The 19,781-nt window shown below is 40.0% G+C and overlaps 1 protein-coding gene across 6 annotated transcripts in view; it reads right to left on the reverse strand.

Annotated features, from left to right (window-relative positions):
- Window positions 1-273: 273 nt before the first annotated feature.
- Window positions 274-19,781, reverse strand: part of WNK2 (WNK lysine deficient protein kinase 2) — a 148,111-nt gene continuing 128,603 nt past the window's right edge. For 4 of the 6 annotated variants that reach the window (XM_061200628.1, XM_061200631.1, XM_061200629.1 and 1 more), the window contains one exon: window positions 2,883-3,428. In XM_061200628.1, coding sequence (XP_061056611.1) covers window positions 3,093-3,428 — 336 coding nt within the window. In that variant the 3' untranslated portion in view covers window positions 2,883-3,092. Of the gene's footprint in view, window positions 462-2,882; window positions 3,429-19,781 lie in introns of those variants that run through there. The other 2 variants (XM_061200630.1, XM_061200632.1) reach the window with 2 other exon arrangements.

Genomic DNA, 19,781 nt, shown 5'->3' on the forward strand with positions numbered 1-19,781 from the left:
GGTGGGACCTTATCACACGTCTGACCCATCCCAGCTGCTGTCTGGACACAAGGACCGTGAGCTACCCAGTGTACTGTAAAGCACCATCTAAAGTGTTCATCACCCCACTCAGGAACCCCTTAGCTAAGGATACTTACCCCCAGACCTGTCCCGCTGTGTGGTCCCAGGAGTTTCTCCAACACTCTCATTCACTTACCAACCATCTCAGGTCACCTGCCTGTCTGGGGACCACAAGAAAGGAGTTTGAAAAACCAACGTCCTGTTTCCCCCAAAATATTTTTTATTCTTGCTTACATTTGTGTTTCCAATTGTGAATAAAAAATGCTTAGAAAGTGGTTACAAAACATCGTGAACCGGACACGAGGTGTGGGCTCCCCTTCTCTGCATGAGATGACACGGGGCCTGGCGTCTGGGTCTGGGTCGGCCTGCCTGGGCTCAGTCGGGCTTCTCACTTTCAGAATCTAGAAAACAAAACCGCCACAGCTCATTACAGGCCTGACGCGGTCACACGAGGCCCTGGAAGTTGGAATGGCGACACCAGAGTGGTCACGCTCCTTGGAGGGCTGGGCTGCCGGACCATGACCCAGGCACTATGCATACATACCCCAGGCTGCCTCTGCCATCTGGCCACCTTCCACACTGAGCAACTGCCCAAACCAGGCAGGGCCTTGCAGGGCCCACTGCCCTGGAGAGCAAAGTACCTCTGGCTCCACGGGTACAGCAAGCAGAGCAGCACCCCCGACCTGCCCGGCCTCTGCTCAGAGCTAGCGCTGAGGCGGAGCACTGCAGGTGGCCAGGGGCACAAAGCCTGACTGTATCTCGGCGGAAAGGCAGGACGAACAGACCAGGGCTGCCACCCCAGCCGCGGGGAGCCGGAGGCACCACGACCCCCAGCTTGAGTACATGCAGAACACACGCAGGGGCACCATCTGCTGACCATAAGGCCATCAGGGCCGGCGAGCCAGGAGAACATGCTGAATTCCACGGGGCCCTCCCCAAATCCGCACCAAGGCCCTGCACCTACAGGACAGCAGAGCCCCTCAGGTGACCCCAGGGCAGGTGGCCCAGCCCCCCACCCAGCTCTGTCCAAAGTGAGTCACACAAACCTGGCTTTCTGTGAGACAGCCAACATGGACAGGGGTCAGAGACACCATTTAGTTGGCTGTGAGACTCATGCCCTCCATGGGGCAGAGTCCACTGTACATCTAAATGAAGTTCAAATTCAGAGTTTGAAAGCCAAGTGAACAAGGCAACCTAGGCCCGAAGCCACAGAGCTGGCATGGGGTTCCCGCCCAACAGCCCACTCGCGTCCTCTGAGCCACGTCAGCTCAGCGTCAATCACACCCGGCTCCTGCCAGGAAGACAGTACCTGCCACTCAGCCCCCAGGCGCCTCATGGCCACCTCAGACTCCTGGGCAAGGTGTTGACAGCAGGCATGGAGCTGAGAGTGAAACTGTCAGGACAGGGCAGTGCTGCCTGCCAGGGCTACCCACCCCATGCTCCCTCTGAGACTGGCTGTTCAGCTTTTACGTGGACAGAAGATAACAAAAAGATGTTGTTCCACACTGTTTTCAAGCAAAAATGTTTATTTTTCTCCTTCAAATATACAATATCTTGGGGAGTCTGTGCCACTGACCATTCACATACAAGGCCAGGACTCCAAACCACATGTCTGGTACAGCAAGGGGAGCGGGAAGAGGGCAGCTTCCACCACCCTCAGGAACCAGGCGCACATGATTCTCAACCCAAGGACCAAGGGGCACATTACAGAGAACAGAAATCTCTTACTACAGTATCATGGCCTGGCAGAAGAGTCTGTATAATCACCTAGAAAATTCAATTCTAACTGAATGGATGGAATAACATATTTAAACCAAAATAATTCAGCCAGTCCTAGTAAAGTCCCAAAGTACAGCAGAACTATACAATTCACAGCTGGGCAGCCCAACCAGCTGCCTCCCAGTGGGAAATGGGAAACATCTTGGTCAGTGAGGAGCAGGGCCTTCAGCTCCCACCCTGGGCTGTCTGGTGCCTGTCTGGGATGAGTCCCACTGAAATTTCCAGGAGAGGAACACTCCCACCCCCAGCAGGGCAACCTCAGTGCATGGAGAACAGTCTGGAGGCCAGAGGTGGGTGGAGCAGCCTGTGAACACATGGCAAAGCTAGGCCCAAGTGGCCACAGGCCTCAGTGCAAATGACAGAAAAGGAAGGCAGGTCAGTAGGAGGGTTGGCAGGCCCCCAGAGCAGAAGGGGTCCACTGTCTCTGCAGAGCAGGCGGCCTGCCTGTGCTCCTGCACCAGACACACACCTGTACCTCCCCCACACTCACAGCAGCCCTGCGGGCTTTGGGTCATGAGGGCGTGTCTGCTTACCTAGCGCTTTACAGCAGGTTCCACAGAGCCAAACACAAATGCTAACATTCCTGACTAAGAGACCAACTACCAGTAGCAATGCACTGCCCCAATAACCATGCATCCCTGGGCAGTTTGCTGGCAGTGCCCATGGCACTGCAGTTGAGGGAGTGTGTCCATCTGTTTGCTATCTATGACCATAGAGCTGGAGAGACCTCGTTTTATGAGTACAAAGCAGAACTCTTCTAGCATTTGCAACTCTTCAATATTCAAGGTCACTAGTTCAATTTTTTTTAAAGCACGTACAACAGAAAAGTCAAGATCAGACTTTAGCTTCAGATTTTCAAACCATTCATGTCTGCAACTTAACACGGGAAATAGAGATATCAATACACAAGCCAACTGTAAATGAAATACATCTTTTCTGATACATGATTTTTTAAAACATCTCTTTCCATCAGGGAATGGAAAAGCTGGAATTCAAGGCACTGTACTTCTGCAGGGTGATTACAATGTTCTAACCATCAACTCAAGTACAGGAAGTGAGTGCAAAGACAGCAAGTGTAGACCATGGGAAACTAAGAGGGAACAAGGTCTGCAGCAATAAAGAAAGCAAGGACTGCTGCCCTGGCTGGGCACCCATGGGCAGGCGGGGCAGGACTTGGAGGCCAAACCACAACCTGACTCCTCTGGGCTATTCAGTTCAGTATGTTCCACTTGGCAAGTGGTGAGACAGAGGAGCTATGTGATCCGCAGCCTGGGGCCGGGCATGCTGACCATAGGTGGCCACAAGAACATGGGGAGTGCTGGCGTGCCTGTTGCACCCAAGCCTGGCCCCTCATCAAGGCTCCAGCTGCCTGCTTGGGCTGCCCAGGGCCCCCAGGACACTGGAGCTGGGATCAGGCTTCCATACTGGCCCAGAGGCAGTGCATAGGGCGGGGCTGGAAGGCAGGAGAGAGCAGTACCTGGCATGGGCACAGGCTGGGCTGAGGCAGCTCCAGGAATGACCGCGGTGGGTAGAGGGCTGGGTGCCGGGGCCAGACATGGCATCCCCACTGCTGTTCGAGACGTGTTCATCTACAAGACAAGAAACGTGGCTTCAATCAGCTAGCCTCCCTCAGTGGCCTTGGGGGTCCCCACAGTTTCTCCATCCTCAGGAGAGGGTGGTCTCAGGACCTGCCATGGGGCACCTTTAATGGCTGACGCCAGAGTGGAAGTGCGTGGCTGGGAGGCAGCCATTGTCCCTCCCTCCTTCCACAGAGCTGCAGCCTGCCCACCTCTGGGCCACATGCCCCGACTGTCCACAGGCCAGAGTGGGATTCAAAGCAGACCCCGCAGGACATGAACCCTGAAGTCGCACTAAGGGGACCACACACCCCAACCCAAGGCCTCCTGCTTGACTGGTCAGTGCCATTATGGCAGGACCAGAACAGCTGGGTGCTGTGCAGGGTTGTGTGCCCAGAAATAAGGAGTCAGTGGCAGGGCAGCCCCTCTGCTCTCTGCACCTCAGGTATAACCCCACAGGAGAAGCAGCACAAGGACTGGGAAATGAGCTGTGATGGCTGGTGAGACCAGCATGGCCGTGATGCAGAAACCTGATGAGGCTACTGCAAGAAAACAGAGTAGGGCCCAACAGCCTTCAAACTGTCTAGACAAAATGTTGGCAGATCTAACCAAGCAACTATAAAAAAAGATAAAACATCAGAGCCAAGTGAGGTTTGCCCCAGGAACGCAGTGATGTCCCAGTAGAAATCACTGCATCTCACCACAGTTACATCCCAAGGGAGAATTCCATGTGATGCTCCCCACAGATGCAGGGAGAGTGTCTGAGGAGTTCCACCCTGCTTCATGGAAAGCACAGCTGCTGAAGCCAGAGGGTGCCTCCTCCATCTGGAAGGGCCTCTGCTGAACCCACAGCCAACCCTGTGCCGATGGTGAAATGCCAAATGTACTTCACCCAAGGATCCCCCTGCCCCTAGCCAACACTGTGTGGAAAGTTCCAGCCAATAAAAGAAAAGGAATAAGGGGCACAGACTAGAAAAGAAAAAGGAAAACCATCCTTATTTGCAGATGACAAAATCGTGTATGGAGAAAACCCAAAAGAGCAGACAAACCAACTTCTAGAACTAAAACGCACATTTAGCAAGATTGCAGGCTACAAGGAACAGAAAACAACCATATTTCTATATACTACCAACATATAACTGTAAAAGGAAATTTTAAAGCAATAAATTTTACAACCACATTCCAAAATATCAACTATCTCAGGGTAAATTTAATGAAAGCTGTGTAACACCTTTACACTGAAAACTATAAAACTTTGCTGAGAGAAAATTAAAAAGACATAAACAAAGCAATGCCATGTTTATAGAAAGACTCACTACTGTTAATGTGTCAAATCTTACCCAGATGCTTAACAGACTCAATACAATTGGAATCAAAGTCCCATAAGGCTATTTTGTAGGAATATACAAGCTGTTTCTAAAATGTAGGTAGAACTATTAAAGACCTAGAAAAATCAAGAAATTCTTGGGAAGGGACAAATTAGAAGTATTAACAGATACAAACTACACATAAAATAGATAAGCAACAAGGATTTACTGTATAACACAGGGAATTACACCCAATATCTTGTAATAACCTATAATGGAATATAATTTGAAAAAAGAAAATGACCACTAGCTAAGGCTTCAGCAAACAAAACCAGCAAATGCTGGGGAAGGGGAGAATCTGTTTTCCAGAGTTATCACTTATAATATTCAGATGTCCAGTTTTCAACAAGAAATCACAAAATCTTTACAAAGAAAATGAAAAGTATGATGCATACAGAGGGAAAATTCATTAACAGAAAATGTCCCTGAAGAAGTCTAAACATTGCACTTACAAAATAAAGACTTTAAATCAACTGCTTTAAATATGTTCAGAGAGTTAAAGGAAACCATGGACAAAAAGAAAACCAGGAAAATGATTCATGAACAACATGAGAATATCAATAAAGTGACAGAAGTTATAAAAGGAACCAAATATTAGAGCTGAAATATTAGAGCTAAAAGGTATAATAACTGAAATTAAAATTCCACTAGAGAAGCTCAAAAGCAGATTTGAGCAGGAAGAATAAAGAATCAGCAAACCTGAGACCACAGAATTGAAATTATCAAGTCTGAGAAACAGAAAAAAAAAAAAAAAAAAGAATGAAGAAAAGAAAAGTATACAGAGCCTGTCAGGGAGAAGAGAAAGTGAAAGACAGGAAAAAATACTTGAAGTAGAGAAAGAAAAGACTGTCAACCAAGATTCTACATTCAGCAAAATGAACCTTCAACATGAAGGAGAAATTAAGACTCCTGGATAAACAAAAACTAAGGCAAGTTGTTACTAAAAGATATGCCCCACAAGAAATGCTAAAGGAAGAACTTTCATTTCAGGCTGAAATGAAAGGATAATAGTAACTCAAAGCCATGAGACGAAATAAAGAAAGCAACTACACAACTAAATATGTAAGCCAATACTACTGTACCTTTGGTTTTAATTCCTTTTTTCCCCTATATGATTTAAAAGGCAAATGCATTAGATAATAATTATAAATCTATGTGAACGGGCACACAATGTATAAAGATGCAATCTGTGCAAAAACAACACAAAGGAGGAGGGATGGGGACATAAAGGAGCAGAGTGTTGAAACAAAGTTGGTATTATTCAAACTAGGTTGTTACAAGGTTAAGATTTTAATTGTAATCCCTAAGGTAACCAATAAGAAAATAACAAAAACGTATACAGAAAAGTAAAAAAAAAGGGGGGGAGGGGATAAAAACCTGTAGGACATACAGAAAAAAAAAAAAGTTAAACCAGCAGAAGTCCTTTATTAACCATAATTACTTTAAATGTAAATGGATTGAACTCTCCAATTAATAGGAAAAGATTGGCAGAGTGGATAAAAAAGCATAATTAATCTATATGCTATCTACAAAACACACACTTTAGATACAAACACACAAAGAGGTTGAAAGTAAAAGGATGGAGGAGAGGAGATCAAGATGGCAGAGTAGGAAGGTGTTTAGCTCACTTCCCCCCACGAACACATCAAAGATACATCCATAAAGTGGAGCAATTCTCTCTGCAAACAAACTGGAAATGGACAGAAATATTCTTCTAAAACAAAAGCTGTAAAAGAAAGATCCACACGAGTCAGATAAGAAGGGAAAAGAGCTATCAGGTTGGGACCCAGGCCCACAGAAAAGGAGGGGGATATCACCACTAGGAGATCCTCTCTGGGGAGTGAGTGGTTTGAACCACATATTGGGTACCCCAGCCCTGGCGTCCAACATGCTGACATTCACATTACAGGGATTCCAGAAGGAGACAAGTCTTCTTACTGGTTTGAAAACTAATAGGACTTCGAGGAGGGCTGTGAGAAACCTAGACCTGGCTCGTGACACAAGCTTGCTTACTCCTAGGAATGAGGTGTAGAATGGAGATTAAAACTGCCCCAGATTTCCGGATTGTTTCCTGAAACCACCTAGCATGCATCCAGCTCCTCTACCTCTGAAGAGCTTCCCACTAGGTTGAAGGCTGCCATTGCTGAGGAAAGTGTGCAGTTGGGGATGGAACTGACTCAGACCCAACACTGCATATAAATGGGGCAAGGGCAGCCTTTGCTGGCACTCACAGAGGCAGCAGATCAGGAGCTGTATGGAGCTGACTAGCATTCTGGGACTGTCCCAGTGTACACCCTGGCCCACACCAGGTGCCCACTGCAGCCCTTTTGCTCCAGCATTGTGCCCCCTGGAGCAAAAGTGCCATTGCTGGGAGACGGGAGAGAGCACACTTAGAGAGAAAGGAGCCAGCTCGGACCCCACCCCTGCTTCAGCACCTTGGGATGAGACCCCACCCCTGATAGGGTAGTGATGACCACTCAGCATAGAAGAAGCTTCTGCTCACACATGGCTCTGACTCTAGCCCCTCCATCCCCAGCCCCACCACCCACCAAGGTGATACCAGTCAGCACATCCTGGGGGAAGACATGACCCATGCTCATTTCAGATCCAGCTCTCACACTGAAACTACTGAACACATGCAGACTGCATAGAGATGCTCCCACACAAGTACAACCCTTCAAGACCGAGATAGGTAACTGTTTCACCTAATTTTATAGAGATAGAAAACATTAAGCGAAATGAGAAAACAAAGGAATGTCTTTAAAACGAAAGAACAAAGAAAAAACTCTGAAAAAACAACTAATGAAAGAGAGAAAATTTACCAAAGAGTTCAAAGCATTAGTAATAAGAATACTAACTGAACTAGGGAAAAGAATAGATGAGCACAGAGAGAATTTTAACACAGAACTAGAAAATATAAAAACCAGTCAGAACTGAAGAATGAAGTAACTAAAATGAAAAACACACTAGAAGGAATTAACAGATGGTAATAGGTAATAGAGAAGAATGCATAAGTGATCTGGAAGACAGAATGATGGAAATCACCCAATCAAAACAGTAAAAAGAGAAACAAATTTTTAAAATATGAGAACAGTTTAAGGGACCTCTGAAACAACATCAACCATGCTAACATTCACATTATAAGGGTTCCATAAGGAGAAGAGAGAGAAGAGAGTCGAAAATGTATTTGATGAAATTATGGCTGAAAACTTCCTGAACCTGGAGAAGGAAACAGATACCCAGGTACACAGAGTATCCCAAACAAGATGAACTGAAAGAGACATAGACCAAGATGTATCATAACTAAAATGGTAAAAGTTAGAGATAAGGAGAGAATTTAAAGGTAGCAAGAGAAAGGCAAAGAGTCACATACAAAGGAACACCCATAAGTCTATCAGCTGATTTTTCTGCAGAAACTTTGCAGGCCAGAAGGGAATGGCATGACATATTTATAGTGCTCAAAGGGAAAAATCTACAACCTAGGACAATCTACCCAGCAAGATTATCATTCAGAATTAGAAGTGAGATAAAGAACTTCTCAAATAAGAAAAAACTAAAAGAGTTCATCAATACTTAAACTAACTCTAAAAGAAGACTTAAATGGTCTTCTCCAAGTGGGAAAAAAAAGGCTACAACAAGATGTAAGGATTTATAGGAAAGGAAAAACCCCACAAGTAAAGGCAAATATATAGTAAAGGCTGTGGATCAATCACTTAACATAAGCTAGTACAAAGATTAAAAGACAAAAATTGGAAAATAAACTATAACTACAATCAACAGTTAGGGGATAAACATGAAGATGTAAAATATGACATCAAATACACAAAATGTATGGGAGGGGAGTAAAAAAATGTAGATCCTTTAGAATGTGTTTGAACTTAAATGACTACCAGTTTAAAACAAGTAGATACATAGGTCAACATATATGAAACCCAAGGTAACCACAAATCAAAATCCTACAATAGATACACAAAAATAGGGAGAAAGTAACACAAGCATGCCATGATTTGATAAAGAAAATCATCAAACCACAAGGGAAGAAACTAAAAGAAGAAGAAAAGAATATAGAATGACAAAAACAACCAGAAAACAAGTAACAAATGGCAGTTAAGTACGTACCTATATATAATTACTTTAAATGTCAATGGACTAAATGTTCCAATCAAATGACACAGAGTGGATGACTGGATAAAAAACAAGACCCATCTATGTGCAAGAGACTCTCTTTAGAATTAAAGACACACAGACTAAAAGTGAAGGGATGGAAGGAGCTATTTCATGGAAATGAAAACAACAAGAGAGCTGGTAGCAATACTAATATCTTGCAAATTCGACTTTAAAAGAAAGTCTATAAAAAAGACAAAGAAGGATATTATATAATGATATAGTGATCAATACAAGAAGAAAATATAACATTTATTAATATGTATGCACTTCATATAGGTGCAACTAAACATGGAAAGCAAATATTAACAGACATAAAATGGAGAAATTGACAATAATAGAATAATATTTGGAGACTATAATGAAATATTGGTCTTAAATGACACATTAGACAAGTTGGACTTAATAGATATATATAGGACATTCCATCCAAAAACAGCAGAATACACATTCTTTTCAAGTGCGCATGGAATGTTCTCTAGGATAGATCACATGCCAGGCCAAAAAACAAGTCTCAATAAATAGAAGAGAACTGAAATTACATCAAGCTTTTTTTTTCAACCACAACAGTATGAAACTAGAAACCAATTACTGGAAGAAAAATGGGAAAAACACAAACACATGGAGACTAAATGACATGTTAATAAAAGAAACAATGGATGAATGAAGAAATCAAAGAGGAAATCAGAAAAAAACGAGACAAATAAAAAAAATTGCAACTTTGCACAACCTACAGGACGCAGCAAAAGCAAAAATAAGAGGGAAGATTATAATAATACATGCATACCTGAGCATACAAGAAAAATCTCAGATAAACAACCTATCCTCCATCTAAATGAATTAGAAAAAGAACAAAGCCCAAGTCAGCACAAGTAAAGAAATAATAAAGATCAGAGAGGAAATGAATAAAAGAGAGACAAAAAAATACAAAAGATCACTGAAACTAGGAGCTGATTTTTAAAAAAGATAAACAAAATTGATAAGCTTTTAGCTAGGCTCATTAAGAAAAAAAGAGAACCCAAATAAACAAAATAAGATAGTAAAGAGAAGATTACAACCAATATCAGTGAAATACAAAAAATCATAAAAGAATATTACAATTATATGCCAACAAATTGAACAACCTAGAAGAAATGGATAAAAATCCTAGATATACAAAATCTTCAAAGACTGAATCAGAAAGAAATGGACAAACTGAACAGACTAGTAGTGAAATTGAATTATTGTTCAAAAAACCTCCCAGCAACAAAAGTCCAGGAACAGATGGCTTCACAGGGAAATTCTACCAAATATATAAAGAAGAGCTAATACCTAGTGTAACAAACTATTCCAACAAAATGAAGAGGAGGGAACACTCCCAAATTCATTCTACGAGGCCACCATTACACTGATACCAAATCTAGAAAAAGACATTACAAAGAAAAGAAAATTACTAGTCAATATCTGTGATGAATATAGATGCAAAAATCCTCAAAAAATATTAGCAAACCAAATTCAATAATACATAAAAAGGATAATACACCATGATCAAGTGGGATTTATTCCATGGATGCAAGGACAGTTCAATATCCACAAGTCAATCAGTGTGATACACCACATTAACAAAAAGAAGGATAAAAATCACATTATCATTTCAATAGACACGGAAAAGCATTTGACAAAATTCAACTTCCATTCATGATAAAGACTTGCATCAAAGTTGGTATAGAGGAAACATATTTCAACATAATAAAGGCCGTTTATGACAAACCCACAGCTAACATCATACTCAACAGTGAAAAGCCAAAGCTTTTCCTCTAAAATCAGGAACAAGACAAGGATGCCCACTCTCGCCACTGAGAAGTAGTATTGGAAGTCCTAGCCACAGCAGTCAGACAAGAAAAAGAAATAAAAGGTATCCAAATTGGAAAGGAAGAAGTAAAAATGTCACTATTTGCAGATGACATGATGTTATACTCAGAAAATTCTAAAGTTCCATCAAAAAACTATGAGAACTAATAAATGAATTCAGTAAAGTTGCAGGATACAAGACTGACATACAGAAATCTATTGGTTTTCTAAACACTAATAATCAACTATCAGAAAGAGAAAGCAATAAAACAATCCCATTTAAAATTGCATCAAAGAGAATAAAATACCTAGGAATAAACTTAACCAAGGATGTGAAAGATCTATAACCTGAAGACTCTAAAACATTGATGAAGGATATTTAAGATGATACAAACAAATAGAAAAGATATTCCATGTTCCTGGATTGGAAGAATTAATACTGTTAAAATGGCCATACTACCCAAAGCAATCTACAGATTTAATTCAATCCCTGTCAAATTACCCATGACATTTTCCACAAAACTAGAAAAAATAATCCTAACATTTATATGGAACCAAAAAGGCTCCCAATTACCAAACCAATCTTGAGAAAAAAGAACAAAGCTGGAGGTATCACACTCCCCAACTTCACATTATACTACAAAGGTACAGTAATCAAAAGAGGATGGTACTGACACAAAAACAGAAACATACATCAATGGAACAGAATGGACAGCCCCAAAATAAACCCATAAACTTATGGTCAATTAATCTACAACAAAGGAGGCAAGAATATACAATGGGGAAAAGGCAGTCTCTTCAGTAAGTGGTGCTGGGAAAATGGGACAACTACATGTAAAAGAATAAAATTAGAACATTCTCTAACACCATATAAAAAAATAAACTTGAAATGAATTAATGACTTAAATAAGACTGAAACCCATAAAACTACCTGAGGAAAACTTAGGCAGAACACTCTTTGACATAAATCAAAGGAATATTTTTTGGCTATGTCTCCTAAGGCAAATGAAACAAAAGCAAAAACAAACAAATGGGACCTAATTAAACTTAAAAGCTTTTGCACAGCTAAAGAAACCTTTGACAAAAAGAAAAGACAACTTATTATTGAAAGTGAGAAAATATCTTCAAATAATATAACTGATAAGGGGTTAATATCCAACATACATAAACAGCTCATATAATTCAATATCAAAAAAACAAACAACCCGATTAAAAAATGGGCTGAAGACTTGAATAGATATTTCTCAAAGAAGACATACACATGGCCAAAGGGCACATGAAAAGATTCTCAACATTGGTAATCAGAGAAATGTAAATCAAAACCACAATGAAGTATCACCTCACACCTGTCAAAATAGCTGTCATCAAAAAGACCACCAATAACAAATGTTGGCAAGGATATGGAGAAAAGGTTACCCTAGTACACTATGGATAGGAATGCAAATTGGTGCAGCCACTATGGAAAACATTATGGAGGTTCTTCAAAAAACTGAAAATAGAACCACCATATGATCCAGCAATTACATTCTTGGGTATATATCCATAGAAAATGAAAACACTAATTTGAAAAGATACATGCACCTCAGTGATCACAGCAGCTTCATGTACAATAGCCAAGATACGGAAACAACCTAAGCAACAGATGAATGGATAAAGAAAATGTGGGTTACATATATAATGGAATATTACTCAGCCATAAAAAAAAAATGAAATTTTGCCATTTGCATCAACACGGATGGACCTGGAGAGTATTATGCTTAGTGAAATAAATCAGAGAAAGAAAAATACTGTATATGATCAGTTATATGTGGAATCTAAAAAATAAAATAAACGAATATAACAAAACAGATATAGATTCACAGATATATAGAAAACAAACTAGTGGTTACCAGTGGGAAGCTGGAGGGAGGGAGGGGCAAGGTAGTGGTAGGGGATTAAGAGGTACAAACTAATATGTATAAAATCAATAAGCTACGAGGATATATTATACAGCACAGGGAATATAGCCAACATTTTATAATAACTTTAATGATGTACATCTATAAAAATACTGAATAACAATGTTGTACACTTGAAACTAATAAAATAGTTTAAATCAACTGTATTTCAATTAAAAATTCTTTAAAAAAAGAAAAAGAACGTGAAATGATGGGAAAATAAACTCCTGAGAGCTGATCCAAGATGGCATAGTGGAAGGAGCTTGGGCTTACCTCACAACAAAAACACAACTAACTGCTGAACAGCCATCGATAAAAAAGACTGGAAGCTGCCAAAAAAGATATTCTACATCCAAAGATATAAAGAAGAAACCACAACAAGATGGTAGGAGGGGCACACTCACAATATAATCAAATCCCATTACCCTGGGTGGGCGATCCACAAACTGGAGAATTATTATATTGCAGAAGTTCTCCCACAGGAGTTAGAGTTCTGAGCTCCACATTAGGTTCCCCGGCCTGGGGGTCTGACATCAGAGGGAGGAGCCCCAAAGACATTTGGCTTTGAAGGCCAGGAAGGCTTGATTGCAGGAGCTCCACAGGACTGGGGGAAGTGGAGACTCTACTCTTGGAGGGTGCACACAAGGTCTCGCATGTACTGGGACCCAGGGCAAAGGCAGTGACTTCACAGGAGCCTAGGCTGGACCTACCTGCTGGTCTTGGAGGATCTCCTGGGGAGGGGGTTGTGGCTGTGGCTCTCCCTTGGGATGTGGATATGGGTGGTGGAGATTTCGGGGAGTGTGCATCTACGTGAACTCTCAAGGAGGCAGACATCTTGCTTGGGTTGGGTCATCAGCACCAAGACCTGGCCCCACCCAACAGCCTGTAGTCTCCAGTACTGGGATGCCTCAAGCCAAACAATAGCCCTACCCATCAGCAGACAGGCTGCCTAAAGACTTCCTGAGCCCACAGCCACCTCTAGACACATCCATTGACACGGTTCTGCCCATCTGCCCACCAAAGGGCCAAGATCCAGCTCCACTCACCAGTAGGCAGGCACCAGTCCCTCCCACTAGGAGACCTGCACAAGCGTCTATACCAGCCTCACCCACTGGGGTAGACACCAGAAGCAAGAATACTACAATCAGGCAGCCTGCAGAACTGAGTCTGCAAATACAGGAATTTGTTCCAGACAAACAAACAAGATGAAACCCCAAAGAACAACTAAGCAAAGTAGAGACAGGCAATCTACCAGAGAAAGAATTCAGCTTAATGATAGTAAAGATGATCCAAGATCTCAGAAAAAGAATGGATGCACAGTGTGAGAAAATACAAGAAATTTTTAATAAAGAATTAGAAAATATAGAGAACAACCAGGGTTGAAGAATACAATAATTGAAATGAAAAATACACCAGAAGGAATCAATAGCAGAAAAAATGATGCAGAAGAACGAATAAGTGAGCTGGAAGACAGAAAGGGGGAAATCACTGCTGCAGAACAGAATAAAGAAAGAAGAATGAAAAGAAATGAAGACAGTTTAAGAGACCTCTGGGACAAAATTAAATGCACCAACATTCGCATTATAGGGGTCCCAAAAGGAGAGGAGAGAGAGAAAGGGCCTGAGAAAATATTTGAAGAGATAATAGCTGAAAACTTCCCTAACATGAGAAAGAAAACACTCACTCAAGTCCAGGAAATGCAGAGAGTCCCAGGCAGGATTAACCAAAGGAAGAACAAGCCAAGACACAGTAATCAAATTGACAAACATTAAAGACAAAGAGAAAATATTAAAAGCAACAAGGGAAAAGCAACAAATAATGTACAAGGGAATCCCCTTACGGTTATCAGTTGATTTTTTCAGCAGAAACTCTGCAGGCCAAAAGGGAGTGGCACAATACATTTAAATGAAGAAAGGAAAAGAATATTCGATCCAGCAAGGTGCTCATTCAGATTCAATGGAGAAATAAAAAGCTTTACAGACAAGCAACAGGTAAAAGAATTCAGTACCACCAAACCAGTTTCACAACAAATGCTAAAGGAACTTCTCTAGGTGGAAAAGAAAAGGCCACAACTGGAAACAAGAAAATTACAAAATGGGAAAGCTCACCAGGAAAGGCAAACATACAGTAAAGGTAAGAAATCATCCACACACAAATAGGATATCTAAACCCATAATTGTGAGAGGAAGAGAGTACAAATGCAGGATATTTGAAATTAAGAGCTCAGAAACTGAAAACAATCATGTGTGTGTATATATATGTGTGTGTGTGTGTATACTGCTATATCAAAACCTCATGGTAACCACAAACCAAAAATGTATAATAGATATACACACACATAAGAAAAAGGAATCCAAATACAACAGTCCACAGAGTCATCAAATCACAAGAGAAGAGGAAAACGGAGGAAAGGAAGAAAAAGACCTACAAACACAAACCCAAAACAATTAACAAAAGGGCAATAAGAACATATGTACTGATAATTACCTTAAATGTAAACGGATTAAATGCTCCAACCGAAAGATACAGACTGGCTGAATGGATACAAAAATAAGACCTGTATATATGCTGTTTATAAGAGACCCACTTCAGATATAGAGACACATACAGACTAAAAGTGAGGGGATGGAAAAAAGTATTCCATGAAAATGTGAATCAAAAGAAAGCTGGAGTATCAATACTCATAAGAGACAAAATAGACTTTAAAATAAAGACTGCTACAAAAGACAAAGAAGGACACTACATAATGATCAAGGGATCAAGCCAAGAAGATATAACAGTTGTTAACATATATGCACCTAACATAGGAGTACTTCAGTATATAAGGGAAATGCTAACATCCATAAAAGAAAAAATTGACAGTAACACAATAATAGCTGGGGACTTTAACACCCCACTTTCATCAATGGGTAGATCATCCGGACAGAAAATCAATAAGGAAACACAGGCCTTAAATGACACATTAGACCAAATGGACTTAATTGATATTTACAGAACATTCCATCCAAAAGCAGCAGAATACACATTCTTCTCAAGTGCACATGGAACATTCTCCAGGATAGATGACATCCTGGGCCACAAAACAACCGTTGCTAAATTTAAGAAAACTGAAATCATTTCAAGCATCTTTTCCAACCACAACGCTATGAGATTAGAAATCAACTACAAGAAAAAAAAACTGCAAAAAATACAAACATATGTAGGCTAAACAATATGTTACTAAATAACCAATGGACTACTGAAGAAAGCAAAGGGGAAATCAAAAAATACCCAGAGCTAAATGAAAACAGAATCATGACGATCTGAAACCTATGGGACACAGCAAAAGCAGTTCTAAGAGGGAAGTTTATAGAGATACAAGCTTCCCTCAGGAAATAAGAAAAATCTAAAATAAACAACCCAAAGTTACACCTAAAGCAACTAGAGAAAAAAGAACAAAACCCAAAGTTAGTAGAAGGAAAGAAATCATAAAGATCAGAGCAGAAATAAATGAAACAGAGACAAAGTAAACAATAGAAAAGATCAATGAAACTAAAGGCTGGTTCTTTGAAAAGATAAACAAAATTGATAAAACTTTAGCAAGACTCATCAAAAAAAAAAAAGGGAGAAAGCCCAAATCAATAAAGTTAGAAATGAAAAAGGAGAAGTTACAACCAATACCACAGAAATACAAAGGACCATAACAGACTACTACAGGCAATTATATGCCAATAAAATGGACAACCTAAAAGAAATGGACAAATTCTTAGAAAGGTACAATCTCCCAAGACTGAATCTGGAAGCAATTGAACATATGAACAGACCAATTACAAGTACTGAAATTGAATCTGTGATTTTAAAAACTCCCAACAAACAAAAGTCCAGGACCAGAGGGCTTCATAGGTGAATTCTATCAAACATTTAGAGAAGAGTTAACACCTATCCTGAAACCATTCCAAAAAGTTGCAGAGTAAGGAACACTTCTAAACTCATTCTCTGAGGCCACCATCACCCTGATACCAAAACCAGACAAAGATATCACAAAAAAAGAAAATTACAGGCTAATATCACTGATGAATATAGACGCAAAAACCCTCAACAAAATACTAGCAAACCAAATCCAACAACACATTAAAAGGATCATACACCACAATCAAGTAGGATTTATCCCAGGGATGCAAGAACTTTTCAATATCTGCAAATCAATCAGTGTGATAAACCACATTAACATATTAAAGAATAAAAACCATATGATCATCTCAATAGATGTAGAAAAAGCTTTTGACAAAATTCAACACCCACTTATGATAAAACCTCTCCAGAAAGTGGGCAGAGAGAGAACCTACCTCAACATAATAAAGGCCATATATGACAAACCCACAGCCAACATCATTCTCAATGGTGAAAAACTGAAAGCATTTCCTCTAAGATGAAGAACAAGACAAGGATGTCCACTCTCACCAGTTTTATTCAACATAGTTTTGGAAGTCCTAGCCACAGCAATCAGAGAAGAAAAAGAAATAAAAGGTCTCCAAATTGGAAAAGAGGAAGTAAAACTGTCACTGTTTGCAGATGACATGATACTATACATAGAAAATCCTAAATGAGCTACCAGAAAACTACTAGAGCTCATCAATGATTCTGGTAAATTTGTAGGATACAAAATGAATACAAAGAAATCTGCTGCATTTCTATACACTAACAATGAAAGATCAGAAAGAGAAATTAAGGAAACAATCCCATTTGCCAATGCATCAAAAAGAATAAAATACCTAGGAATAAACCTACCTAAGGAGACAAAAGACCTGTACTCCGAAAACTATAAGACACTGATGAAAGAAATTGAAGATGACACAAACAGATGGAAAGATATACCATGTTCTTGGATGGGAAGAATCAATATTGTCAAAATGACTATACTGCCCAAGGCAATCTACAGATTCAGTGCAATCCCTATCAAACTACCAGTGGCATTTTTCACAGAACTAGAACAAAAAATTTTAAAATGTGCATGGAAACACAAAAGACCCTGAATAGCTGAAGCAATCTTGAGAAAGAAAAATGGAGCTGGAGGAATCAGGCTCCCTGACTTCAGACTATACTACAAAGCTATAGTCATCAAAACAGTATGGTACTGGCACAAAAACAGAAATATAGATCAATGGAACAGGATAGGAAATCCACAAATAAACCCACACACCTATGGTCAATTAATCTAGGAGAAAGGAGGCAAAAACATATAATGGAGAAAAGATAGTCTCTTCAATAAGTGGTTCTGAGCAAACTGGACAGCTACTTGTAAAAGAATAAAATTAGAACATTCTCTAACACCATATATAAAAATAAACTCAAAATGAATTAATGACTTAAATAAGACTGAAAACCATAAATCTCCTTGAGGAAAACATAGGCAGAACACTCTTTGACATAAATCATAGCAATATAGTTGCAGACTTTAATACTTCACTTTCAATAAAGGATAGGACAACCAGATAGAAGATAAGTAAGGAGAGGACCTGAACATCACAAGCCCATTAGGCTTAACAAACATTTACAAAACATTTCACCCAATAAGAGCAGAATTCTGCAGTGTAAGCCCTGACAAGTAGCTTTTCTTTCTTTCTTTTTTTTTTTTGTAATGCAAGTGCCTGACTTAAGCTTTGATTTCCTGAGGCATCCACTTCAAAGAAGCCATCTCAAATAAAAGAACACTGCCAGCCACACAACTAGATAAAGACCTACCATCCCCTTCACCCACCCCCATCCGAGCTCCTGTATTTTAGAGATCTCTGATTGATTTTAAATAACTGACCATTTGGCTATTTGTCTTTTTCTTTTCTTCATGCACTTTAATTCCCACTCTTACATTTTAAGTTCACAAATAAGGAATGAACTAGTGAAACTCCAATAAAGCAGAACCCCAGGCCTGCCTGTCTGTCTGTCTGACCGTCTCTCTCACCCTCTCTCTTTCTCTCTCCCTCCTTGCAACCTCACTATGTAGCCCCAGGTGTGTCATGTAACCCTCCCCTCCAGACTTGTAAGTAATAAGCCTTGTCCTTTCTACAGTTTACTGATGGTTATTGCTGAGGAATCTTGCAATCATAGTAAGAAACACAAGGGTTGGTCCAGCCACGTGACTGGTTCTGAAAGGGGAACCCAGGCCCAGGTGAGTGCTCCCAGGCATTTCTAGCTGATAGCATCACTACTGATAGGCTGAGGGTGGCACAAAACAAATACACATTCTTTTAAAGTGCACAGGGAACATTCTCCAAAATAGGCCATATGTTAGTCCACAAAACAATTTTAAAAGATTAAAATCATACAAAGTATCTTTTCTAACACAATGAATGAAATTAAAAAAAATTTTAAACTAGAAAATGGCATATATGTAGAAAGTAAACAATGCACTCAAACAACCAAATAGTCAAAGACGTAATCATAGGGAAATCAGAAAACACCTTAGAACAAATGAAAAGGAAAACACAACATATTAAAACTTATTACATATAGCAGAAGAAGTATCCAGAGGGAAATTTATAACTGCAGATGTCTACATTAAAAAAGAAGAAAGATCTTAACCCAATAACTTAACTGTATACCATAATAAACTGAGATAAACAAAATACAGAATAGAAAAACAATAAAGAAAAATCAATGAAACCAAAAGTTGGTGTTTTAAAAAGATCAAAAATTGGCAAAGTCTTTAGCTACCAAACTGGATAACTCAGATGAAACAGACAAATTCCTAGAAACACACAAACTTCCAAAACTAACTCAAGAGGAAATAGAAAATCTGAATAGACCTGTAACAAGTACTGAGATTGAATTATTAATAAAAAACCTCTCAACAAAGAAAAGTCCAGGACCAGATGGCTTCCCTGGTGAATTGTACCATTTAAAGAAGAATTAACACCAATATTTCTCAAACTCTTCCAAAAAGTTGAAGAGGTGGGAACACTTCCTAACTCATTCTATGTAGCCAGCATCACTCTGGTATCAAAGCCAGATGAAGACATCATAAGAAAAAAAAATTACAAATACCTGTGATAAATACTGATGTAGAAATCTTCACTAAAACATTAGCAAAC

The sequence above is a fragment of the Eubalaena glacialis genome, chromosome 9, assembly GCF_028564815.1.
Source record: "Eubalaena glacialis isolate mEubGla1 chromosome 9, mEubGla1.1.hap2.+ XY, whole genome shotgun sequence".
Taxonomy (NCBI): domain Eukaryota; kingdom Metazoa; phylum Chordata; class Mammalia; order Artiodactyla; family Balaenidae; genus Eubalaena; species Eubalaena glacialis.